Source organism: Ambystoma mexicanum, chromosome 11, assembly GCF_040938575.1.
Source record: "Ambystoma mexicanum isolate Mex_15411 chromosome 11, UKY_AmexF1_1, whole genome shotgun sequence".
NCBI lineage: Eukaryota > Metazoa > Chordata > Amphibia > Caudata > Ambystomatidae > Ambystoma > Ambystoma mexicanum.
In genome coordinates, this window is record NC_090934.1 from 37,744,911 (window position 1) to 37,768,579 (window position 23,669).

Consider the following 23,669-nt stretch of genomic DNA (forward strand, 5'->3'; position numbering starts at 1 on the left):
TTCTATGCCAGCGACTCTTTGTTCCGTCTGTTCCAGTTTGACGGTGAGTTCCGTCATGCAGGCTCTAAATTCCGATTTAATATCGCTCATGGAGGCTTGGAGGTCCTCCTTGGTCACAAGTGTCTCCCCGCCGTCAGCCGGCTTCTGGGGAGTAAGTTTGGGGGGGGATCTGCTTTCTTACTCTTCTCCGAGGCTTGCAGCATGGTAGATATGTCGGTCGATTTTGAGGGCTTTAGTGCTTTGGTCATGGCTCTGAGGCAAGGGGACTTCGCCCGAGGGCGAGTCTCGGTCTACGTTCCAGGGAAAGCAAAAGTCAGCCAAAAAGATGTATGGGATGGGTAGGGCCCGGGCATCCCAGGCGGTGGAGCGGACAGGTTGAGCTTTCAGAGTGTCACGAAGTGGCACAGTTCCAGTAAGATGGGCGGCCACCCAGGAAGATGGCAAGGCGACGTGGGCAGGTGCGCCCCAGGAAGTCAAAAGGGGGTGGCACGCTCCGTATGGGGTCAGGGCTAGCGGGCTCGAGGGTCCTATGACCCGGTGGGGTGTGGGGGGAATAGTAGGCTCCCAGGAGGGGGGGGGGGTGTTGCAGTGGGCCCCACAGCGACCCCGGGAGAGGTTGGGAGCAGGTATGCTGAGGGGCCGCCAATCTCACCTGGGCGATGTGCGTGGCCCTCACACGAGCCGGGGTCGCGCTGTAGCTGGAAGGCCTCCAATGGTAGCCGAGGGAGGCAGGGCCTCACCCCCGGGGGCAGAAGGCGGGCAGGGGCGCCCCAGGAATCAAAGAGGGCGCCGATGTAGCAAGGGTCCCGCCAAAGTAACAGGGGCAGCAGCGGGGCCGCCGCTGGAGGCAGGCGGTGGGTAAGCCTCCAGCTCCGAGATCAGTTCAAGGCCCGCGGGGCCGCAGCCGCTGGTGGTGTAGCAACTGGCAGGCAAGTCGCCGGAGCTCCAGCAGCTCAAGGATCAGGCCCAGGGGTGGGGGGCGGGGGAGGAGTCCCGCTACGGGATGTCGGGTGGTGCAGGCCTCATACGTGGGCCCCCGCTATTAGATGCGGCTCAGGGCTGATGATGGGTTCCAGCCGCCCACTTGTTTGTTTGTTTATTTGTTTGTTTTATTCACTTATAATGCGCACCAGACCCAAAGGTAGCCGGGCGCAGCACTACAGCAAATGCGAAGCTTAAGTTACAGGGTGGGGTCAATGGATACATACAGTGTACAAATACAAGATACAATGCAATGCGGCAATTGCAAATTACACACAAAATACATGAAAAATGAATACAAAATACAATAAAGACAGTATATATACAGGCACTAGATGGAAGTTAGCTCATCGGCCAGGTGGGCAGAGTGAGGAGGTCCATAAAATCAAAGGAGAACAGGAAAGTGATGTGTATATGCTAGGGTTGTGTGAGGATAAGTGGGCGCCAATGGGCTAATCATTGGCAGACCTCAGCAGAGTAGTGTAGGGTCTTCTAAATTTCAGAAAAGGCTGCTCCTCATGTAGAGGGTTTGGGCAGTGAGTTCCATAATTGGGCTGCTTGAACCTGGAAGCTGCTGCCCCCCGCCTTAGTTAACCTGAATCTGGGAATAATGAGGCTATTGGCATTTGAAGTTCTGGCAGGGCACGTGTGGTTTCTTTTTGTGAGTTTATTACAGAGATAGCTCGGTGCGGCATTGTTCAGGGCTTTGTGAACCAGGGACGCTACTTTTAAGTGGATTTTGTTTTGGGTGGACAGCCAGTTGTTTTGACGCCTGATCTTTGAAATATGTGATCTTTTAGATACACCGAGGGCGGCTCGTAGGGCGTTATTTTGAAGAATTTGAATTTGGTGGGTGATGGATTTATTTGCTCCAATGTAGAGGGCATTACAATTGTCAAGCCTCGAGAGGATGAGTGCTCTCGCTAGGATAAGGCAGCTGTTGTCAGAGATAAAGTGCTTACCTGCTCTAATGAGCTTGCATGTGTAGGCGGTGGCCGAAGCCAAGGACTTCACCTGCTTGTCAAAAGAAAGGGTGGCATCCAGATAGAAGCCAAGTGTCTTCACTTCTTTAGATACCATGATGATATTCCCATCTATTTCAAATGAGGTATAGTCCTGGCTAAGTTTTTTAATGTTAGAATGTGTCCCTAGGATGATCAATTCTGTTTTATCATCGTTCAGGCATAGACCGTGGGTTGCCAACCATGCCTGGATGATGATATACACTCTATTCACCAAGGACAAAACCCTTGTTGTAATCCCCGGAAAGTGGGAGGAGAATCTGGGTATCATCTGCATAGTTAGTGTAGGTGATACTGAGATGGTCCAGATCATCAAAAAGGGACTTTGTGGATATGTTGTAAAGAGTCGGGGAGACACACGAGCCCTGAGGAACTCCGCACCGGATAGGGATTGGGTCCGCCGCTGCCGATGGGGAGAACACCCTCATGGTCCTGTCACTAAGAAAGGATTCAATCCAAGTTATGGCCTCTCTGGAGAAATGTGCGGCAGAGTCTAAATGGCTAAAAGGTTGAATGCCGCCGAGAGGTCCAGCAGCAAGAGGAGAGCCATTTTTCCTTTATCTCTTAGTTCATCTATTTGTGCCTTTAGGTCAATGAGGGCAGTCTCTGTGCCGTGTTGGGGACGGAATCCTGATTGGCGCTCTCCTAAAAGTTTATGTTGTTCTAGAAAACTTTGGATTTGATTATAGGCAATCTTGTCCAAGATTTTAAGCAAGAAGGGGACTGTCATAATGGGACGGTAGTTTGTGGGTATAAGAGGGTCTAGCGTTTGCTTTTTGAGCAGTGGTAGTACCCAGGATTGTTTTAAATTGGTGGGCACCGTGCCGGACGTGAATGAGAAGTTGACAAGTTTGGCAATAAACGGGGAGAGATCCCTAGCAGCATCTTTTATAAGCTCGGCAGGGCAGGAATCGCCCTGGCAGTTTGACGGCTTAAGAGAGAGGATGACTTTCTCCACCTCAAGAATAGAGGGTTTAGAGAACATGAACCGTATAGCTGGGTCCTGAGCCTTTGGGGCAAGGCCTATAATGGAGTTATTAGTCTTAGATAGTTGTGTAAGGGAGGCTTTCTTTTTGGCTATTTTCGTTTGGAGTAAGGACATTTTATTTGATAAGGCTTGCTGAATATCGGAGCACCAAGTTTTATCTTTGGAGCATATATCCGGAATGGGGATGGGTGACTCTAGTTCCTTGAGGATGGTGAACAGTTCCCTCATACTTGAATTGGCGTTGGAGATACGCTTATTGAAAGAGTTCTGTTTGGCCAAATGGATTTCTTTTTTATATTGGAAGGAGATTTCTGTTAGTTTCGTTTTATGATCTACTGAAGGGGTAAGCCTCCATGCGGTTTCGCAACTCCTCTTCAGTAGTCGCAGATCCTTTAGTTCAGGGGTAAACCATTTGTTTAGGTGAGATTTGGGTTTACTTTGTCTAAGTTTCAGCGGTGCGATGTTGTCAAGGGTGGTTAACATAATTTTGCTATACTCATTGACTAATGTTTCTGGGTCTAAATGATCTACTAATCCGTTGAGGGTAGGTAGAATGGCCGGGATCACTTTATCTCTGGTGATGCTCTTTTTATTTCTTGTTAGGCAAGGCGGGCCATGATGGAAGCTGGTAGGAGTTGCGGAGATGTGGCCGCCATTTCGGGCCGTAGTACGGGTATGGGCGTCCGAGCTCCCCGTCGCGTTTTCACCGTTGGTGAGAGCGTTATGCCCTCAAAACGCTGTCATCTGTAGCCCGGGACCTCAGCAGCTGAGGGCTTGCCATCTCATAACACGAACCCGGCTGGAAACTGGCAGAATTAGGGCTTAGCCGCGGATACATGCGGAGGCCATCAAAGGAGCAGCCTCATCGCTGGCGCTCCAGGCCACGCCCCCCTTCGATGGGCAGTCTTTATGTGAGGCAAGATCAAACGCCATTTATTTTTTGTTGATTTTGCATGAGTGCCTCGATTTCTTCACTATCGAGGGATAATATTGCTGCTCTTCCAGTCGACCTTCCAGGATGGTCTCTCGGAGCCGTCAGTGGTAGTTGATTTATTCACCCTTTTCTTTGCTCACACAGGGCGCCCGGCACCACGGCTATGTTACTGATCGGGGTAGAGCATATCATGGTCACTATGCATTTCAGTCAGCATTCCAGGCTCATCATTAGATGATGTGGTAGTGTGAATTACTTTTGCCTACAGCAATTCAGTCTCTACACAGAGGAGAGTATCTATAGTTTTGATGATCCCGAACGAGGCGTTAAGCAGTTGTTCATTCAGTTTTGTCGGTTATGTTCCCCGACTTGAGTTTATCAAGCGGCCGTGTGTTCTCTGGAACAGTCGATGCAGCTGTGCTGGGATTCGATGGATAGTTTGAAATGAGTGAAAGTGCATTACCGTTCTGATTGCCATCTCTGTATATGCAAGGTACTTAGGCGGAAGGGAGTTCATTAAAAGGAGCAAGTCACAGTATGATCTCTTGGGGCAGGCACTCTTCCTGGGGGAAATTTAGACTCGAGCCCCAGGAGTCAATCAAAGGAAAATGGTTTAAAGCAGGTGTAATTGACAGAGCCAACTTCTCCTCCCTCATGTATGTCTTTTGATAAGTAGGTGGCAGTAAGAGAGCCTCGCTCATCGCACTCACCTCACCTGCTGTTGTTAAGAGCTGGTCGGAGTTTACTTCCAATTCGTGGAGTTCAATAGATTGCATAGTCATCTTGGCTGGCATTTCCGAAACAATAAGAGGCACCAGAATATTTTTCCATTTAATTTCTTGTCAGCGGGCCAGTCATCACCGGTGGAGCATCGCGTTCCTCTCGTCCCTCCAGTTAACTCTGCTCCAACTCTCACACTGGCGCTTCGTGCAAAGTATCTGGTGCTAGCCGCTGCGTATCCACAACATATGCAAAGTCTGTCTCACCGGTACCGCCAGTTAACTCTGCTCCAACTCTCACGCCGGCGTGAAGCGCCAGGAGGGCGAGTTTATCCTTGCCGGGGGAAGACCAGAATAAAAGGAAAAGCTTTTCTCAGCAAAGTATCTGGTGCTAGCCGCTGCGTATCCACAACAAATGCTTCAATATTTATATTCGGTGACAACCTCAATCCGCGTACCCCTCAAGAGACAATTGATGCCCCAAGGCCATGTCCTTTTTGGGTATATATCAGGTTCTTGGTTTTAGTGATGTTCACTCTAAGGCAGTTTTCGTCAGCGTAAGTCTGCAGTGCATTTAGTAAAGCCTGCAGCCCACCTGGGGTCTAGTCAAGGAGTACAAGTTCATCTGTGTAACCCATCCATTGAGTTGGAGTGTCTCCCAGCTTGGGTGGTAACAAGGAGGGGTTAGCAAGAGCCTCGCCTAGATCTTCCAAATAAATATTGAATAATATTGGCGCAAGGATACAACCTTGCTTGACCCCTTTCCGAGTAGGAAGCAAACTAGTTCGAGCACCATGTTCATCCAGCCGGGAATTTGATCCTGGATTGATGGTGTAGGGCAATAATCATTTTTAGGAGACCGGGAGGGATTTCCCAATTTCAGAGCTTCCTCCAAAGCCCAGCTGTGTCCACCTTATCAAGTGCTGAGCTAAAATCTATACAAGCCATGTAGACAGGGCAATTTCGAATGTGCCAAGGCTGTTGAATAATGGTAGCTAGAGCCAACCCATTAGTAACAGTATTCAAGCCCTTGCAAAAGCCAGTTTGATTTAAGGAATACCATGACTCCCGACCCACGTTACAAGCTCTTCTAACAGTACTCTGGCAAAGATTTTGGCCGGAGCATCCAACATTGTTAGCAGCCTATAATTACTTGGATCTGAGCGGCTGCCTTTGTTGTGAACGGGGACAATGATACTGTCCCGTCAAGAGCCGGGAACAGTCAGACTCACTAACCCAATGGAAGAGCCAGCTCAGGCATGAGCCCATAAATCAGGTTCAGTTTTAATAAAAGATAAATTGCAAATACTGTCTGGACCAGTGCCCGAGATGATTTGCTAGCCATAATGACCCTGAATGTCTTTGTGGCCCCCCCGTCACCCTCCACCGTGTGGGTGGATTCAATCTGGTCAGGGGTTTCTTCACATTAAGGATTTTCCAGAACGCAATGGTGTTAAGAGAAGTGGCGGCAAACAGAGGTCGCTCCATAGCGCACATTTCTTCTGGTGCTTGTGCAACTTCAACCACTTATGCTACTCCTTCTTAATGTTCTTAACTCCATTCACAAATTCAAGGTAGGCGAGGCCGGTGTGCGCCATTCTCCTAATAGCTTTCTGCACAGTCATTTTCCTGGCCATGATATGCTTATCAAAGATCTGCCCATGGGCTTAGTTTATGCCAATCCCAAATCACCAGTTGGTTACAGGCTTAGACAGTGTACTTCAGGAAATCAGCAACACAGTTTTCATAGTTGTTGATTAAAAGTAAAGCCCATTAGTAATCTTAACAATGTATAATCTCCAAGTACAGAACATGCCAGCTGTGAGGCTATCCCTACTTTAGAGTCACTCCAAGTGAGTCTATTAAGTAGGAAATGAAATTCCAACAGCCCGTGATGAACTGCACTTGGAGAGGAATACTGGATGTCAAGGCTGGCTATAAGAGGAAAGTGGTCACTTTCCTGTCTGTGAAATACACACATCAGTAAATAAGTGCTTAGCATTGGCAAAGAAAATAAAGTCAATAATGCCACCTTTTGTTAATTCTGATTCTAGAGAGGTGGGACGGGGAAATCAGAAGAAAAAGGCCCTGTAGGCCATACTAAGCCCAATCAAATATAACACATTTGCCCAGGTTAGTCCCCGTTGGCATGATAGGTCTAAGTTGTCACACATACATGTTAATAACACATTCAGACACAGGACATTCCTCAGAGGTTCTACTATAAAAGCTGATGCTGGATTGAAGACAAGAACACATGGTCAGGACCTGGCTTACCAAACTGGATACCAGAGGGCAACACTGATGGTAGAGGTGCCTCCCTAAAAAAGCATGACAGGCATAACCCCTAGCAAGAGGGCAAGACTATTGTCTGCCGGAAAAGTGCCCTGAATGAAGGGGTTGATACCCATCACTGAAAGAATCCCAAGTGAATCCTTGCTTGTGGACACCCCAGAGGAAATTCTAGACAGATCAAAAGTTATGCTGGGACCTGAGGAAAGTCTGAGTGAATCCAAGGTTGTGGTGATAACTGTGAGAGAATCCAAGGTCGTGGAGAGATCTGAGAAGGTTAATATGTTAAAGGAACCAGAGGGAAGGCCTAATTAATCTGTGGTGAACAAAGATCCGGCAGACCCATGAGTAACCCAAGAGGGGACTGCCTAAAAAGGTATGCAGTGCATGTTAACTTTCTAGAATAGGGAATGACTTCACTCTTTTGTTGACCCAATTTGGAGAAGTCTTGTTAACGCTTAGGGTTAGTCTGGAGGCCAAAGGACTTCAAATAGTCTTGAACTTTCTGCTGGCCATACTACACTTTGGTGGTTAGAAGAACAAGTTACTCTCTTACCTGGTAACATTATTTCGATGGTATGGTCCGACGACGTATTCCATATCTATGACAGTAATCACCACAGCTGTGCTGCTTCGGAAAATCTTCGTCGTCTGCGTCCTGTGTCGATACGCCGCCCTCGAGGACCTCCTCCGACGGCACTGGATGTTATAAGTAGGATGCACGACGCCCATAGCCTCAGTTGTACTTTTTTCCCAGAACGTGTGCCACCAGTCTGAGACACAAAGCCTTGCGGAAATGTAAGCTGCAATCGCATAAGAAATTCTGTAGCGGGGAAGGTAGGGAGGGAGTGATATGGAATACGTCGTCAGACCATCCCATCGAAAGAACGTTACCAGGTAAGAGAGTAACTTGTTCTTCGAGGGGATTGGGTCCTCTGATGTATTCCATATCTATGACAGACTCCCAAAGGCAACCAATGCAAGGAGGTGGGAAAAAGAATTTAGAAAACAGAAATTTAGCATGCCCAATCAAATTGCGGAGTAAAGGACCGCCTTGCCAAAGGCCAGATCCTGCCCCCGGATGGAATCAAGGGAATAGTGATGTACAAAAGTATGTGCAGAAGCCCAGGTGGCTGGATCACAGATGTTTCAAATAGAAACACCCCTCTGCAGGGCTGTAGAGGCAGCCATACCCCTGGTAGAATGGGCCCAAAAGCCGACCGGTGGGTCCTTACCCGCCAAGCGGTAACACTCGGAGATGGCCAAAATAATCCAGCGAGACAAAGTCTGTTTCGTCACAGCCTGTCCCAAACGCTTTCCAGCGTAACCAATGAAGAGCTGATCGTCCACTCCGACCCGGGACATGCGTGAAATATAAAAGCTTAACGCTCTCCTAGGATAAAGCCTATGGAGACTCTTCTCTTCCTTACCAGGATGTGGAGGAGAATAAAATGCCGGAAGAACAACCTTCTGGCCTAAATGAAATTCCGATACCACCTTCGGAAGAAAAGAAGGACGGACTCCAAGGACAACCCTGTCCTTATGAAACACAGTGAAGGGTGGCTTAACTGAAAGTGCCTGTAACTCAGCGAGCGGAAGTGACCGCAACTAAAAATACAGTTTTAAGTGTTAACTGTCTCAAAGGGCATGAATGCAAAGGCTCAAACGGAGCACCCATCAGAAACTTGAGAACAAGGTTCAAATCCCAACCGGGCACCTGGAAAGGCGACGGAGGGTACACATTAGTGAGCCCTTTCAGAAACTGAGAAATTAAAGGAATTTTAAAATAGGAACACTTCAGACGAGCGCTTAAATATGGACAGCGCCACCAGGTAACCTTTAAATGGTACCCACTTGAAGGCACCTGTGGGCCAAAGAAAGCAAAAACGACAGAACCATGGGAATTTCACATGCAAAAGGATCCACATTCTTAACCCTGCACCAGTCGCAGAACTTTCTCCAACAGCAACGGTACAGAGACTTTGTTGCGGGCCTTCTGGCCGAAAGCAACACCTCCATCACGTCTTCAGGGAGGTCCAAATCCATATACCTCAACCTTTCAGAAACCAAGCGTGAAGGTTGAGGGACCTCACCTCTGGATGGAGAACCTGACCCCCCTCCCGTGAGAGCAGATCGTCTTGGTAGGGAAGACGACGTGGAGGGCAGATGGACAAGTCGAGAAGGTCCGGGTACCACGTCCTCCGGGCCCACGCCGGAGCAATGAGGATCATCCGGGAACCGAACCTCCGTAACCTCCGCTGTACTTGCGGGATGACGGGGACTGGAGGGAACGCGTAGTGGGAATGACCACTCCACCACAAACGCGTCTCCTAAGGCTCTGTTTGGAGGAAATTCCCGCAAGCAGAACCTCTCGCACTTCCGGTTGACACTGGAGGCGAAGAGATCCACTTGAGGGGTCCCCCAAAGGGTAAAGATCTCCAGGAGAATCTCCTGAGTCAACTCCCACTCGTGAGAGATCACGCTCTGCCTGCTCAGAGCGTCCGCCGTCTCGTTTTCGTCTCCTGCCAGATGAACTGCCGAGATCGAAACTTCCTGCTGGATTGCCCAGAACCAGAGCTGCATCGCCTCCCTGCACAGAGGAAGTGACCCTGCACCCCCACCCCCTTTTTGTTGAGGTAGTGCATGGCCACCATGTTGTCCGTCAGGATTAGGACATTCGTTCCTCGCACAGTCGGCAGAAAAGCCTTCAGGGCTAGCCTGACGGCCCTCAGCTCCAACAGATTGATATAGAGTCTGGACTCCGACAGAGACCAACGGCCGCTGACTGTCAACTCGTTGGCATGAGCTCCCCATCCCGAGAGGGATGCGTCCGTCACGATCGTCACCTCCGGCCAGGGCAGCCAAAATGGAGCTTCCCTCATCAGATTGCCTTCGTCGGCCCACCACAGAAGGTCCCGGGCGACCGAAGACGGCACCTGAACGGCCGCTGACTGTCAACTCGTTGGCATGAGCTCCCCATCCCGAGAGGGATGCGTCCGTCACGATCGTCACCTCCGGCCAGGGCAGCCAAAATGGAGCTTCCCTCATCAGATTGCCTTCGTCGGCCCACCACAGAAGGTCCCGGGCGACCGAAGACGGCACCTGAACAGGGTCCACCATCCTGCCGGAGGACTGAGACCTCTGGAGCTTGAGTGCCCATTGCAAAGATCTCATCCGCAACCTGGCCTCCGGCACCAGAAGAATGCAGGATACCATGAGGCCGAGCAGTCTCAAGAACTCTAACGCTGGGAGAGTCTGGGCAAGTTGAAACTTGTGCACCATCTGCTGAATGTGATGAACCCTCACCTGGGGAGGAAAACACTGCCCCAGGGACGTGTCGAGCACTGCTCTGATGTACTGGAGCCTCTGAGTTGGTGTCAAATGGGACTTCTTTAAGTTGAGGGAGAAGCTCAGCTTGTGGAGGGAGTGGCAGGTGACTGTCCTGAAGTTGAAGGGCCTGGGGGACTTGAGAGAGAGTAACCATCTAGCAGTTGATGCCATAGCCCCATTGACCCAAAGGAAAGCGAAGTGCATTAAGCACTCCAACTCCTGTGACCCCCCCCCCCCCCCCCCGCTCGGCCAAGAACTCCTGGAGTTACGCACAAGGAAAATGACAAAGCTTTCTCATTGGAACAGTAACCCTCATGACGCCTCAAGATTGTCTCTAAAGAGTATAAAAGCTGCCATAATTAAAGCAAAAGCCTCATCATTTAACACAAGGATAACAAATGCTAAATCTGGAACAAAAGAAATATTTGCTATCTTCAGGGAATTAGAAACACTTACCAAAAAGATCCAATCTGCTATGCTCGAAAAACTTAATAGCCTACAAAATAAAATCAAGGCCCATCTACAGGCACTTTGCCACTTAATTTCTGAATCCCAAAGTGACATTACTGGTGACGCCCATCATTTACCTTTAAGGAAATTAGCGAATCAGAAGTTATCACCCTCCTTAAATCAAACCTTCCTTTTGCAAAGAGGATGCTTCCCCGGTACAACTTATTAAAGATGGTGCCCCTACCCTGGCCCGTTTCCTTACAGCCTTCATGAATGCATCCTACCAGTCAGGCTATAACCCTACTGGTCTCAAGGGAGCATGGGTGCGTCCTCGTCTCAAGAAACCATCACCCGACCCATCTGTCCCAGGGAATTATAGACCCATTACTACGGTCCCTCCTATTAAAATTCTTGACGAAGTAGCTTATCTGCAAGTCCAGAAATTCCTCGAGGCAAACAATCTGCTCGCCCTCAGGCAGTCGGGATTCCATCCGGGAAATGTAACCAAAACGCACTGCTTGACCTAAAAAACAAATAAATGTTTTAAACAAATAATTGAATGGACGATTTCAGAGATGCAGGCAAACCTGCTCTCCTTCTCCTCCTTGACTTGGTGGATCATAATATCCTTTGTCACCATCTCTCTGCCGCTGCCAAATTCTCCCCTAAAGCCATTGCCTGGATCACTTCGTTTCTTCAAGAAAGGGTCATGAAAGTCTTCTCCGACTCATCCTGTGCCAACCCAAGCAACATAAAATGGTGTCCCAGAAGGATCCTGCATCTCGCCCACCCTCTATAACCCGTTTACAAGACCATTGTTCCACATTTTGGACGCCTTGGGCATCACATATACAAACTATGCCGATGACACTCAGGTCCTCATCCCCTTGACCGGTGACTATAAAGCTGATATGGCAACCCTTAAGTTTATATACTACACCATTCAAACTTGGATGGCAGAAAAACTGGTTGTGCCTTAACAATGAAAAAAAACAAACTTCTGCTTATTGGTTCTCCTGTCACTCCCTCAGGAAACTGGACAAACAATACAGCTCTGTCTTGATTGATAACATTCCAACAAAAGTATCACAAGCTGTAAAGACCTTGGGGGTATACCTGGATTCCGACCCCTCTATGAATAAGCAAGCTAATGCCATTGCATCTACCTCAGCATACCATTCCAAATTGATAAACGCAGCCAGACCCTTTCTGTCCGAACAGAACAGTCTCACGATTGCTTGAGCAATTAGTGGGTCTCGGCTGGACTACCCTCTATGTAGGAACATCTGTAAAAAAAATCTCCAAACTCCAAATTGTACAGAATAATGCCCTTAGGGCAGCCACTGGCATTTCCAAGAGGGAGCACATATGGGAAGCCAGGAAGCAGGTTCATTGGCTCCCTATTAAAAAGAGGATAGTCTTCAAAACTCTCGCTCTGACGCATAAATGTTTCCATAACCGGGCCCCGTTCTACCTTGCTCAAAGAACAGTTAACCCCCCTCCCCCAAAAGCTCCTAAGATCGGCTTCTACCAACAGGATTTCCACTCCCCAAGACCTAGAAAGTACCTGCAGGAGGCTCTAGCTTCCCGGCCCTGGCAGAAAAATCACTGGCACTCCTTGCCACCTTACATTCGGAATATTGAGTCACATCTTGCCTCAGGAAAGCAATAAAAATGATGTTTGTTTAGGTAGCATGGGTTGTTATTGCCCATGCTTACTGCACATTTCTTTCTACTCGTGAGGTAACTTTTGTAACTGTATGACAAACCAAAACTGTAAACATAATTGTTGTGCTCCTAGATTGTATTCCAAGAGCACTGTAACCTTGACCTAAGTAACCTTATTGTAACCAAGACAAGTAACCCTGTTGTAACTAGGACAAATTCATGCAACAGTGTCTTGATGCCTTTGGGCTGCTAGTGCGCTTTACAAACATAAATAAAGGCAGCAGACAGCGTGTGTCTGATAAGTGCAGGAAGAATGGGTTGGCGGACTGTATGGTTACAGATACAAAATTGATCGGAGGCAGTAAGGGTGTTGTGCAGGGTGAGCAGGTACCTGGGCCGGGAAGTCAGAGGGTAGGCGAGGTGCACGGTGCCGAGAGAGAGAGATCAGCAGGTGAGGGGAGGGTCGAAGGCAGAAGGTCTTGAGGTGCTTCCGGAACCAGAGGTGGTTCTCCTCGAGTTTCTAGGAGGCTGTTCCAGAGGGAGGCACCAGCCGAAGAAAGATCTACCCTCCAGCTCGTTTCTTTGAAAAACGACTGCCTCTGAGGGATTTCGAGGTAGAGGAGCAAAGAGCTCGAGAGGGGAGGCATATACAGAGGGACAGCTGAAGGTATTTTGGACCCAGGCCCCAGAAAACCCTGTGGACAATGCAAAGAGTTTTGAATTTAATCCTTGCATCCACTGGGAGCCAATTGAGAGATTTCAGGGCTGGAGAGATAAGATCCCAGGGCTTGAGGCCAAGGACAAGTCTCGCAGTCCTGTTCTGGATGAGTTGCAAAAGGTCGGAGAGTAGAGGCAGGTAGATTTAGAAGGAGGCCGTTACAATAACCCAACCTAAAGAGAACCAGGGCTCGGGAGACTGAGCTTCTGGCGAAGGAGAAGAAAGGCAGAGTACCTCTGAGGAGGTGCAGTAGGAAGTTTGACTTTTTATGGGACCTCAGAGATGTGGCAGAGAAGGAAAGCATAGAATCAAAAATGACCCTGAGGTTCTTAGCCTCGCAGGTGGGGGTGGGAGGGCCAAGGGAGGCTGGCCAGAGCGTGATGGGAAAGGAGGGTGAAGGTGTGCCGATGGGGAGGATCTCCATCTTGCTGGCATTCAGACAGATATAGTTGGCGGTACACCAATCCTGAATGGCAGATAAGCAATCTGAGATGAGAGGAGGTGGCCGAAGGAAGCCTGAAAATGAGTCGTGTCATCAGCATAGCACTGGAAATTGGAGCAGAAAAATGGCAATGCGGTGGGCAAGAGTTGCCAGGTATTGGTTGAAGAGCCAGGGCGAGAGGTTAGACCCCTGGGGAACACTGCAGCTAGAAAGGGAGATAGATGAAAAGGACCCAAGTTGGACCTGGGAGGGTCGATCAGAGAGGAAAGAGGTTACCAGGCCAGAGCCTGATCAGCGATACCCAGGTTGTCACAGATGGTTGAGCAGGATGGTATGGTTGACCATGTCGAAGGCAGAAGAGAGAGTACGATGAATGTTAGAAGCAAGGTTGGAGATCAGATCTTCACGGATGTTCGGGAGAGCAGTTTCTGTGCTTCTGGCAGCTCTAAAGCCGGACTGACGGTCGTGGAGACAGCCAACAGAAACAGAATGAAGGTTACGCTGCGAGATGGCCATCTTTTCCAGGAGTTTAGAACCACGTTCCATGCTCTGTCTTCTGTAGTAGGTGTGCTCCCCATTCTGACAGGGATACATCCGTTGTGAGAATGGCTTGCGCTGCAGGGGTGGTGAAGGATTTCCCGTTCAGAAGATTCTCCTTTGTCCACCACTGTAGAGACTGAGTGAAGGCTGTCGAGACAACCTCTAGATCATCCCACCGGCCGCTAGCCTGACACCATTGGCTCAAGAGCCACTCCTGCATATGGCACATGCGCAGATGGGCGTGTGGAATCAGGACGACACAGAATGTCATTATCCCCAACAACCACATGGCTGTCCATACGGTTAACTGACTGGCTACATACTGAGGGATCTGGAACAACATGTTTTGAAGCCTTTCCTTAGAGGGGAAGACAAGGCTGTCTTCTTTCCGAATTAGGGGCACCAGAAATTGTTTGACTTGGCTGTGGACAAGACGACTTTCTCATTGATGGAGAATCCTAGGATGAAAAGAAGGTCTATAGACTTGTGGGTGTTCTCAAGACACACCTGGCTCAAGTCTCCAGTTATGAGCCAGTCATTGCAATAAGGGTGCACCGGAATGGACGGACTGCACACGTGAGCTGCCGTCACTGCCAGTACCTTGGTAAACACCCTTGGGGCTCAGGCAATGCCCAAGTGGAGTACCCTCAACTGATAGAGATCACTCACTATGTTTAACCTTAAGTACTTTCTGCTCGCTGGCAACATTGAAATATAAACATATTCATCTTTCATATCCAAGGTGGCCATGTTATCTCCCTGCTTTAGCAACAGGATTACCTCTTGACATACTTGTCCGCAGGTCAAATACACGGCACATGGTTAGATTCTTTCTGGGGACAAGGAAGTATATTGAATAAATACCCTTGTTTACCTGAGGATCTGGGACACGTTTGATCGCTCCCTTTTGCAGCAGGGTCTGTACACTTCCTCCCAGAGGATGAGGAGATGTGCTGGAGACAGACTTCTGTTCTTTGTTGGGTGCCATCAGGGTGGATGAAGAAACCCAATACAATAAACGTTGCCCAGCCTTGAGCACCCACTGATCTGAGGTTATTCCCTCCTATGCGTGGGTGAAGCATGTTAATCATCCTCCTAATGGAGAGGCATGGGACGGGAATTCAATCAATCAGTCATTTGTTGGCCAGGGGCAGGGAAGCCTCTGGCTGCTGCATTTCTTCCCCTACCTTTGCCACACCGAAATTCCTGTTTAGGGGTTTGAAAGGTGCTGGATGTTCCTTGGCCAGAATACCAGGATGATGCCCCTGTACCACAGGCACCCTGAGCTGTTCAGGGAAAGGACTGCCCAAAACAGGACCAGTGGGTATTGAAGACCCTGCATCGTAAATACGTCTGGCAGAGATCTGATTGAGACTTCAATGTCTCATGCTCTGTCGCGGTCTCAAGGGCGTCATCCACCACCTTTACTAAGAGAACCGAGTCCTCGAGAGGTTTATTTATGAGAGAGAGAGGCCTGTGTCTCAGGCTTAAACCCAGAATTTTTAAAAGGCACGCATGGCATTTTAAGAGTGCCTTCATCCAACACCTTACCCGGAGCCTCTGCAGCATCAAACCTGTTTTTCAAGATGTTCTGTGTGACTTGATAGCCCCCCTGTACCACTGTAAGTAGCTGCAACCTTGTAGGTTCAGGCACATTTTCAGATCCTCTTGTATCAGTCCCCATTGGACATCACTAAAGCTAGCAAGGAAAGTGGTATTGTTAGCGATGCAGGTACTGTAGGCTGCAGAAGAAGGTATTCGTTTGCCCAGGGCACAAAGTTTCTTTATCAGGAGGCAAATCAGAGTAAGACAGGGGAACTGGTCGTGGTAACTACTTGGGAGCCCGGGACAGAATGACCCTGGATATAGAGTGCATCAGAAGGCACAGGTCAAAACATGGTCTTGATCCATTCACTTACCGCCAGAGTAAAGGAGGGCGTAGGCAAGGAGGGGGCAATTTGCTTTTTATTAGAATTAAGAATCAGGATAGCTTGGCTGACTTGAACCTTTCCTGGAGGATGTTCTCTACACAGTCAGAATCAGGCATCACCTCCAGAGTGACAATCTTAAAATGATCTGTTGCTTTTCCAAGGATGGTATTGAAAAGCATTTGATCATCAAATAGGGGAGGCCTCCCTGGGTTGGGATACAGTGGGAGCGGCCAAAAAGATCAGGCTCAGCTTCATGAGCAGGGGTAGTGGGCCAATTCCACTGGTCATCTGTAGGGGTTCAAGCATCAGGCCATGATAAAACAGGGTCTACGGAGCCATTAACACGATCTGGGACATAGGAGACGTCATTGCCCCGATCATCTTGAAAAATGTCTTCAGAAGGATCAGGCAATTTCTGTCTAGGGGGAAGAGAAGCGAGCCACAGGGGAGTGTGGCCTAGGAGACTTTGAGGGCCTAGGGCCTTCGTCAAAGGGGTGGGGCCTTTTAAGGATGTCACACCTTTCTGAAAAGTCAATAAATACATTTTTCATAGTGTTAATCTCTCCCTAATCCAGGGAGTAGATATGGAAGCTCCTGGCAGAGGAAAGGCTGAGTCAGAAGCAATAGGGATTGTAGGCCACTGTAGGGCCTGGGGGTGATGGGGAGGTCTGTGAATACCCGGAAGCAAAGAAGAGTGCTACAAAGAAGAAGGAACATGAGAAGGGGTTCTAGAGGGCTTTTCCTTGAGTTTGGGGTGAGGTTTCTCTAAGGAGAGGGTTTTGGTGTGTTTTTTCGACACATCAGAAACTTGCGTCAAAACATTAGGAAAAGCACACTTGGGAACTGAAGTTTTGGTACCATGCTTAGAACACTTAGCTGGACTTGACTGCATGCTCTTGTCTTGTCCTGGCCCCGGCTCCTCCAACCTACACTTGCAGAAATCCATAAGACAACTCTTCAAAGAACATCTCATCAATTCTACCTCCTCTGTAACTCACCCACTGCCCAATTCCACTTCCATCTATGCACCTTTGCCCGTAAGCGCTTAGTTGCATCAGTCTATACCACTGCGTACCTTCTGATAGTTGTGCACTTTATAAATCCCATACATACTTTATTCCCAGTTGTTTAGGATTAGGTTTTACGCATTTACATCTTACGACTAGGTGTGCGTCAGGATCTAAATAGTGCAATATTTGCCTCTTGGGGTCAATGAGAGTTCGAGCTAGAATATTTTTCAAACCGGTTATTGTTGTGTAACTAAATGGTTTATGTAAATTAAGGCGCACAGCCAGATTTTTCAGCATTGGGGAAATCAATGTGGACATCATTTGACTGTAGATCATTCTTTCCTTGCTTGTTGTCGATTTTACGTGATTTGGACTAGATTCTCTGCTCCAGTATAGGATGCAAGATTTATGTTATCTTTGCATAAAATACAACTTAAATGTACAACTTTAATGGACAGACTGTGCAGGCATGATTGCATTCAAAAGGTAATTGCTATGTGTTTCCAGCAGCCAAAACAACCTTTCTCATTCACACAGAACTAAGCTATACCTCAAAATAAATAATGACTAAAGAAAAATGGAATGAAACAAGATATCAGCTGCAAAGAAAAATCTAAGTCAAAACGTTGACTTTAAAAAAAATAAAAAAGGAAAGCACATGTGTACCTTTAAAATAGGTCTAAAATAATATTTCTTTACAGGGATCCTAGGACGAAAGCAGGGGGAAAAAAAATAAAAGAAAAATAGCACCTCGGAGCAGAGCATTTATAAGCCTATTAAATTGTTTAATCAAAAAGTTTTGAAAGCAAAAATACAAAAGAAACAGGTTGAATTAAGCCTCATTTCTGAGAGTTTCCACCTAACAAAAAGATGGGCTGCATATAAATAATCCATAACAGAGGAAAAAAAACTAGAACGTTGGCACAGAATTCTGCATGCCAGCAGGCACGTGGCTAGAAGCAATAACCAAAATTCCTAACAAAAACAATCATAAAAATGATCATGTCACATAAAAGAAATACAAAACTTAAAACAACACAAGTGTATCAATATAAATAGGTCCCAATAATATGATTTGTCCTAGGTCAAAAAGATGTCACTCAGTCACACTAAGATCCTTATGCCGTAACAATTCCAGCTATTCCATATTATTTTTGTACTCTACAGATTCCCAACTTGTACAGGTTTCTACCCCTAAAACACAAAGATGTAGGACATTCTTCATGGGTATATAATGTCTTGTGTTGATCCGTTAAAAAGGTCTTCTAACAAAGATGAGGTACCCTCTCTGTCTCATGGGATTACTGTCCCGGCGTGTCCATAAAACCTTGACTGGTTTATAATAGGCAGGTTCCAATTAAGAAATTCTTGCCTTCTTTTCCTCCACCTCCCATCCAAATGGTTACTGGGTCATAGACTGTCCCATCCACAAAGGTGACGTCACTGGTAGGGAGAAACCCACTGGTTTATCTAGTATGGTATAACAAACTACACTCCTTCCAGGGGTTCCTACTGTTCTTTGTATAATGGTAATTGACACTGGTCACAAATACCAGGTTTACTCAATCCGTTTAATCTGCTTCAAACAGTCTCAAACTGAGCACTTCAGGCTCAAAAGTCTCTTGTGATTAGTTCAGTACAGAATAATGGCTGGCATCAGGAAAGAGTACCCCTAACGGATCTATTGGGTGAGAAGTGCTCAGTTTAAGACTTTTTGAAGCAGATGAAACGGAGTAAACCTGGTATTTGTGACCTGTGTCAATTACCATTATACAAAGAACAGTAAGAACACCTGGAAGGAGGGTAGTTGGTTATACCATGCTAGAGCCAAACAGTAGGCTTCTCACCACCAGTGATTTCACCTTTGTGGATGGGACAGTCTACGAACCAGTAACCATTTGGATGGGAGATAGAGGAAAAGAAGGCAGGAATTTCTTAATTGGAACTTGCCTATTATAAACCAGTCAAGGTTTTATGGACACGCCGGGACAGTAATCCCATGAGACAGAGAGGGTACCTAATCTTTGTTAGAAGACCTTTTTAGCAGAGTTCAGATACACCTTGAATAATAATCGACACAAGGCATTATATACCCCTGAAGAATGCCCAAATCTTTGTGTTGAAGGGACAGAAACTTGTAAAAGTTGGGAATCTATAGAGTACAAAAATAATATGCAATAGCCCGAATTGTTACGGCATAAGGATCTTAGTGTGAATAAGTATCTTTTTGACCTAGGTCAAAATCCTATTATTAGGACCCATTTATATTGATACACTTGTGTTGTTTTAAGTTTTACATTTGTTTTATGTGACATGATCATTTTTATGATTGTTTTTATTAGGAATTATTTTTGTGTGATTAATAAAATTTGCATTGTTTGGAAATGAAAAATATGAAACAGTATTATTCAACTGTCAGACAGGATACCCATTTGGATAGGCACATTTGTTATTGAACTTCTTTTTGCAGAATACAAGTACTTCTCCATAGAGTAAGAAGTTTGTGAATCCCCCGCTGTGGATCTAGCAGTTTTGAGAGTAGTGGAGAAGCAATAACCTACAGTTTACTGAGACCGGTCCCAACTATTTAGCATTGCTAGTTCAGGAAACCCAATAAATGCAGTCTGCAGCACCTTTAATGGTTGGTAATGCCCACTACGCAGGATACCCTGGTGCGCTAATATTCGGTTTAAAAATGAAAATCTGCTTGAAAACGAAAAGGTCATCATGCATAGCTTTCCCATTTAAAAAAAATGAATCTATGCAAAGACAGGGGGGCACCACAGGACAGGTGGGGCAAGCTCCTGCAGTGATGGTGCCTGGTTTCCATTATCATGGAGGCCATACAGAAATACGACAAAGGGAGTGGGACGCAGGGATTACCACCTAGAAAGGTGTTGAAGAACCAATCAATGGAAATGAACATGGAAGGGGGGGGGAGGGGGAGCTGCTCAGAGGGCAAGTAATGGGGGTTAATACCAGCAATTCACGATGGACTAACACCTCCCGGGTTGCAATTACTCCCACTGTTTCTGCAGACACTGCACAATTCTTCAATCGCAACTCACCCTTAACAAGCCCTTCTGTCCAGCATCTTTTCACAGTTGGAAAGTGAATGGATTCTAGTTCACATGCATCAGAACATTCTGCATGATCAGACCTGCAACAGCAATTCCTTTCCCAACAAATGACATTTAGACAGATGGACAAAATTCACTATATATTTCTCTTGCTTAATCCGCCATGGACAGTTGTACCAAAACAAGGGAAATGATTGCTTTCTTCCTTTAAAATATGCTCCTGCTGCTTCGGCTCCGTGAAGTCCATGATCGACAGCAGTGACACTACAATCATTCGCCCAAGCACAGAACTGGGAACCTGGCAAGGACATTCAGCAGCAGAGGAAAAAGGCAGAGACATGTGTGTACGTAGATATGATTGCAGTAGCAAGCAGAAAGAAAAAAGACAAAAAAACAAGGAGGGTAACATTACAATAAAAGGTTTTCACCCACCCACCACTGTTCATCAAGAGGAAGTGTCCAGTATCTCACTCGGTGTCCTACTTCAATAGCCTTCAATAGCCTCTCTCCCAGCAGGATACAGGTTTACGTAAAATACGGTTATAAGCAGGTCAAAGAGAGGGCAGGCGGCAAGCGCACCCTTCTTCTCCACCATGACACACCAGGATGCAAAGTGCATTTGTGTAAAGGAGGGCAGCACTGCAGTGTCCCAGGCATGGCTCCCCTGGTGCTAAGGCATCGACGACAATAGTACATGTGCATGTCTTGGGCGTGATGGGCAGGAGAGCCAATACTGCAATTGAGTAGAGTGCAAACTAGAAGAGTCACTGCAAGCTGTGCCCGCATCTCCATATGAAGGGACATTATGCCTGTGCACTGTAAAGAACATTGCTGAGGACAGGGTGCCACTGCCAATGCCCGAAGACCAATGTTCTGCTATTGGTGCGGGTAGCAATGCCATGCTCAGTTATATACAGGACTGGCATGTTGTCAGGGTATAAAAAGGAATGATGTTTGTGTGTACAGAACTGCCATGCGTTTGGAAAAAGCAAAGGAATGCCAGGTTATGAGTAAAGCCAAGCCATGCCATTGGGAAGCGCCAAGGAAAGCCATAACCGTAAAGTAATGTCATACCATTACTATAAAGGAATTCTAGGCCATAGGTGAGCATAAAGGAATACTGCACCATCATTTAATGTAAAGGCAAGCCATGACCATATAGGAAGGATGCACCAACTGAGAGCGCAAAGGAAAGCTGTGCCATACGAGTGCATGAGCCTGAAGGAAAGCTGCGCCACCCGACAGCGTAAAGGACAGCTGCGCAATCAGACAGCACAAAGGAAAGCTGTGCTAATCTGCACCATCAGTGAGCGTGAAGGCCGTTGCTTGGTGGATCACGTCTGCACTACAGGTGCACATGTATGATCAGCATTGAGAATGCCACACTATGGTCATTGAAGGAAATACAACTAGGCAAGCTGAAGGAGCTTACCCCCAGGCAGAGATTATAAGGCTTCTCAAAGACTCTGGCCAGGAGAGGGGTGTAGACACCACTTCTCGAACTGTGCATTGTGGGCCAGACATGGGGCTGAGGTGCAATACTGGAAGGCACTACCACAAAAACATCTAGGGCTGGCCAATATAATGGAACCTTCTTTCATGTCAACCCTATAAACAAAAAAGCCTAGATGGCAGCTCTGCGTAGTGTCAAGGAGAAGGCCCACTTCAGTCTTCCTCCTGGGAGGGAAAGCTGGCAGACCTCTAGGCAGATCATTGCAGCAGGGGCTGAGTAGGTTAGGTGTCTAGTTTGATCGTCAAGGGGCAGTCATTGACATTTCTGCTAGACTGGCCTGCACCATTATTCTTGAGCCCGGCTCTCTTCTCTGAAATTTGGTGTTGCTGCAACTCATACCTCTCCAAACACACTGATCAAAAAGCTGTGGCGCCCAACACCCTGTAATGCACAACGATTAAAAAACTGCAGGTCACTGAGTAGGAAGAACAAAGTGTTGCTCTGTGCATAGAACCGCACATGCTTCTGCAGCAGACGACATCACGTCCACAAGGACACGTTCAGCATATATAGAAATATGTTCCAGGTGAAGTCCTGTGCAACCATCTCATGATTCCACTCCAGAGAAGTTTCCCGCTAGGCCAAGTAGAGAAGCGGTAGGGCGGGCCGGCAGTCTTTAAATTCCCCGTTTTTGATGGAGGGAAAATGACACATTTAGTTTCCCAGTCTCATTGTGTCCCTGCCCCACCTGTAAAATCAGGGTCTCATTGAGCAACGGAGGTGCAGGTCTCGCAAGAGGCATCACCACAGGGCCCTATACTTTCTACCACCACGGGAGGCACAGAATGCAGACATCCCTCTGGGCATCCTGCATGACTTGCCACAGCATGAGCGTCCGTGGGTGGCTGGTCAGTACTGGCCTCAGGAGGAGCGTCTGCAAGGTCTGCCAGCGGGACAGGTATGCTCAGATCCTGCACCTTCTTGTTTAGGTCATTGCGCTCACTTTGCAGAGCTCGACACAGCTTCTCAAGCCGTTGAATCTTCACCTGAAGTCCTTCCAGCTCCTTATCCCGAAGCGTCTTCTGCAGAGGAACAAAGAAACACCTGTAAGAAGGGAACCGCCCAATACACAGAGGCTGCACTGTAGTTCAACTGGTAGATCGGACATACCATTTGCACTCTTGGTGCTTCCACCTAATGCAGTTTCACAGCGTATCGACCAAAACATGCATCCCTTCAGCAAGCAATCACCTGTCTGCGCGGGGAGGCATTTAGCAAGAGAAGTGTAGTAAAGGAGTACAGCTTTCAGTTCACACTATCCATAATAATTCTGCGGCAAGATAATCCACTGTATTCTTTACAAAGAGACTAGTCACAGGAAAAACCTTGCGTACATTAAGCTGCTGAACTAGTGCCTCGTCCACTCTCCTTCAATCATGACCCCAAGGTGTATCCTGTGCCAGTATGACCAAAGCACTGAAGGGGTCCTTGGGTTGTCCCATTACCTTTTCATACTGTTTCAACTGCTGGGAGTACAGGACTTATCTCTTGGTATTAGGTAACCCACCTTTTAATATAGGCCTGTACTACACAAGTTGGTAGAGTGACCCAGCAACCAGGCTCATCTTAAGAGGGGTACTGTGAGCTGTACAGTTGTACAATGAAATCAGCAACTACAGGTACCCAAGCAAACTCTTACACACTTAAAGTTGTGGAAGATATATTTATATAATACACACAAGGATAATTCGACAATCTTTAAAAAGCAGCACCCAATAGTAACATTTAATCAAAAGTTAGGACTCAGTTCAATTAGAGCAATTAAGTAGGTGAGTAAACCTTTCTTATGCCACACATGTTCCAGCACATGGAGTGGCGCCATGTCAAGTACTAGCACCATGATACTAGAGTTTCAAGGAGGGAAAACTTAAAAGTCAGATCACAACATACTTGGTAAGAGTAAAACAGTTACATTCTCCCAGAAGGATGTAGGTAATATTTTATCCCAGCAATAATAGTGTTAAACAATTAAAACCTGCGAGGGAACAAGCATTGCCAAAGCAAATAGGTTCAGAAGGGGGACATTAGGGAGCCAGGACAGCCAAAGTTAA

General features: G+C 47.3%; 1 protein-coding gene across 1 annotated transcript in view; it reads right to left on the reverse strand.

Moving 5' to 3' along the window:
- Positions 1-20,230: 20,230 nt before the first annotated feature.
- The window catches only part of TXLNA (taxilin alpha), a 172,430-nt gene continuing 168,991 nt past the window's right edge, over positions 20,231-23,669 (reverse strand). Inside the window, exon 11 of the mRNA XM_069622489.1 lies at positions 20,231-22,640. Coding sequence (XP_069478590.1) covers positions 22,323-22,640 — 318 coding nt within the window. The 3' untranslated portion in view covers positions 20,231-22,322. The remainder of the gene's footprint in view (positions 22,641-23,669) is intronic.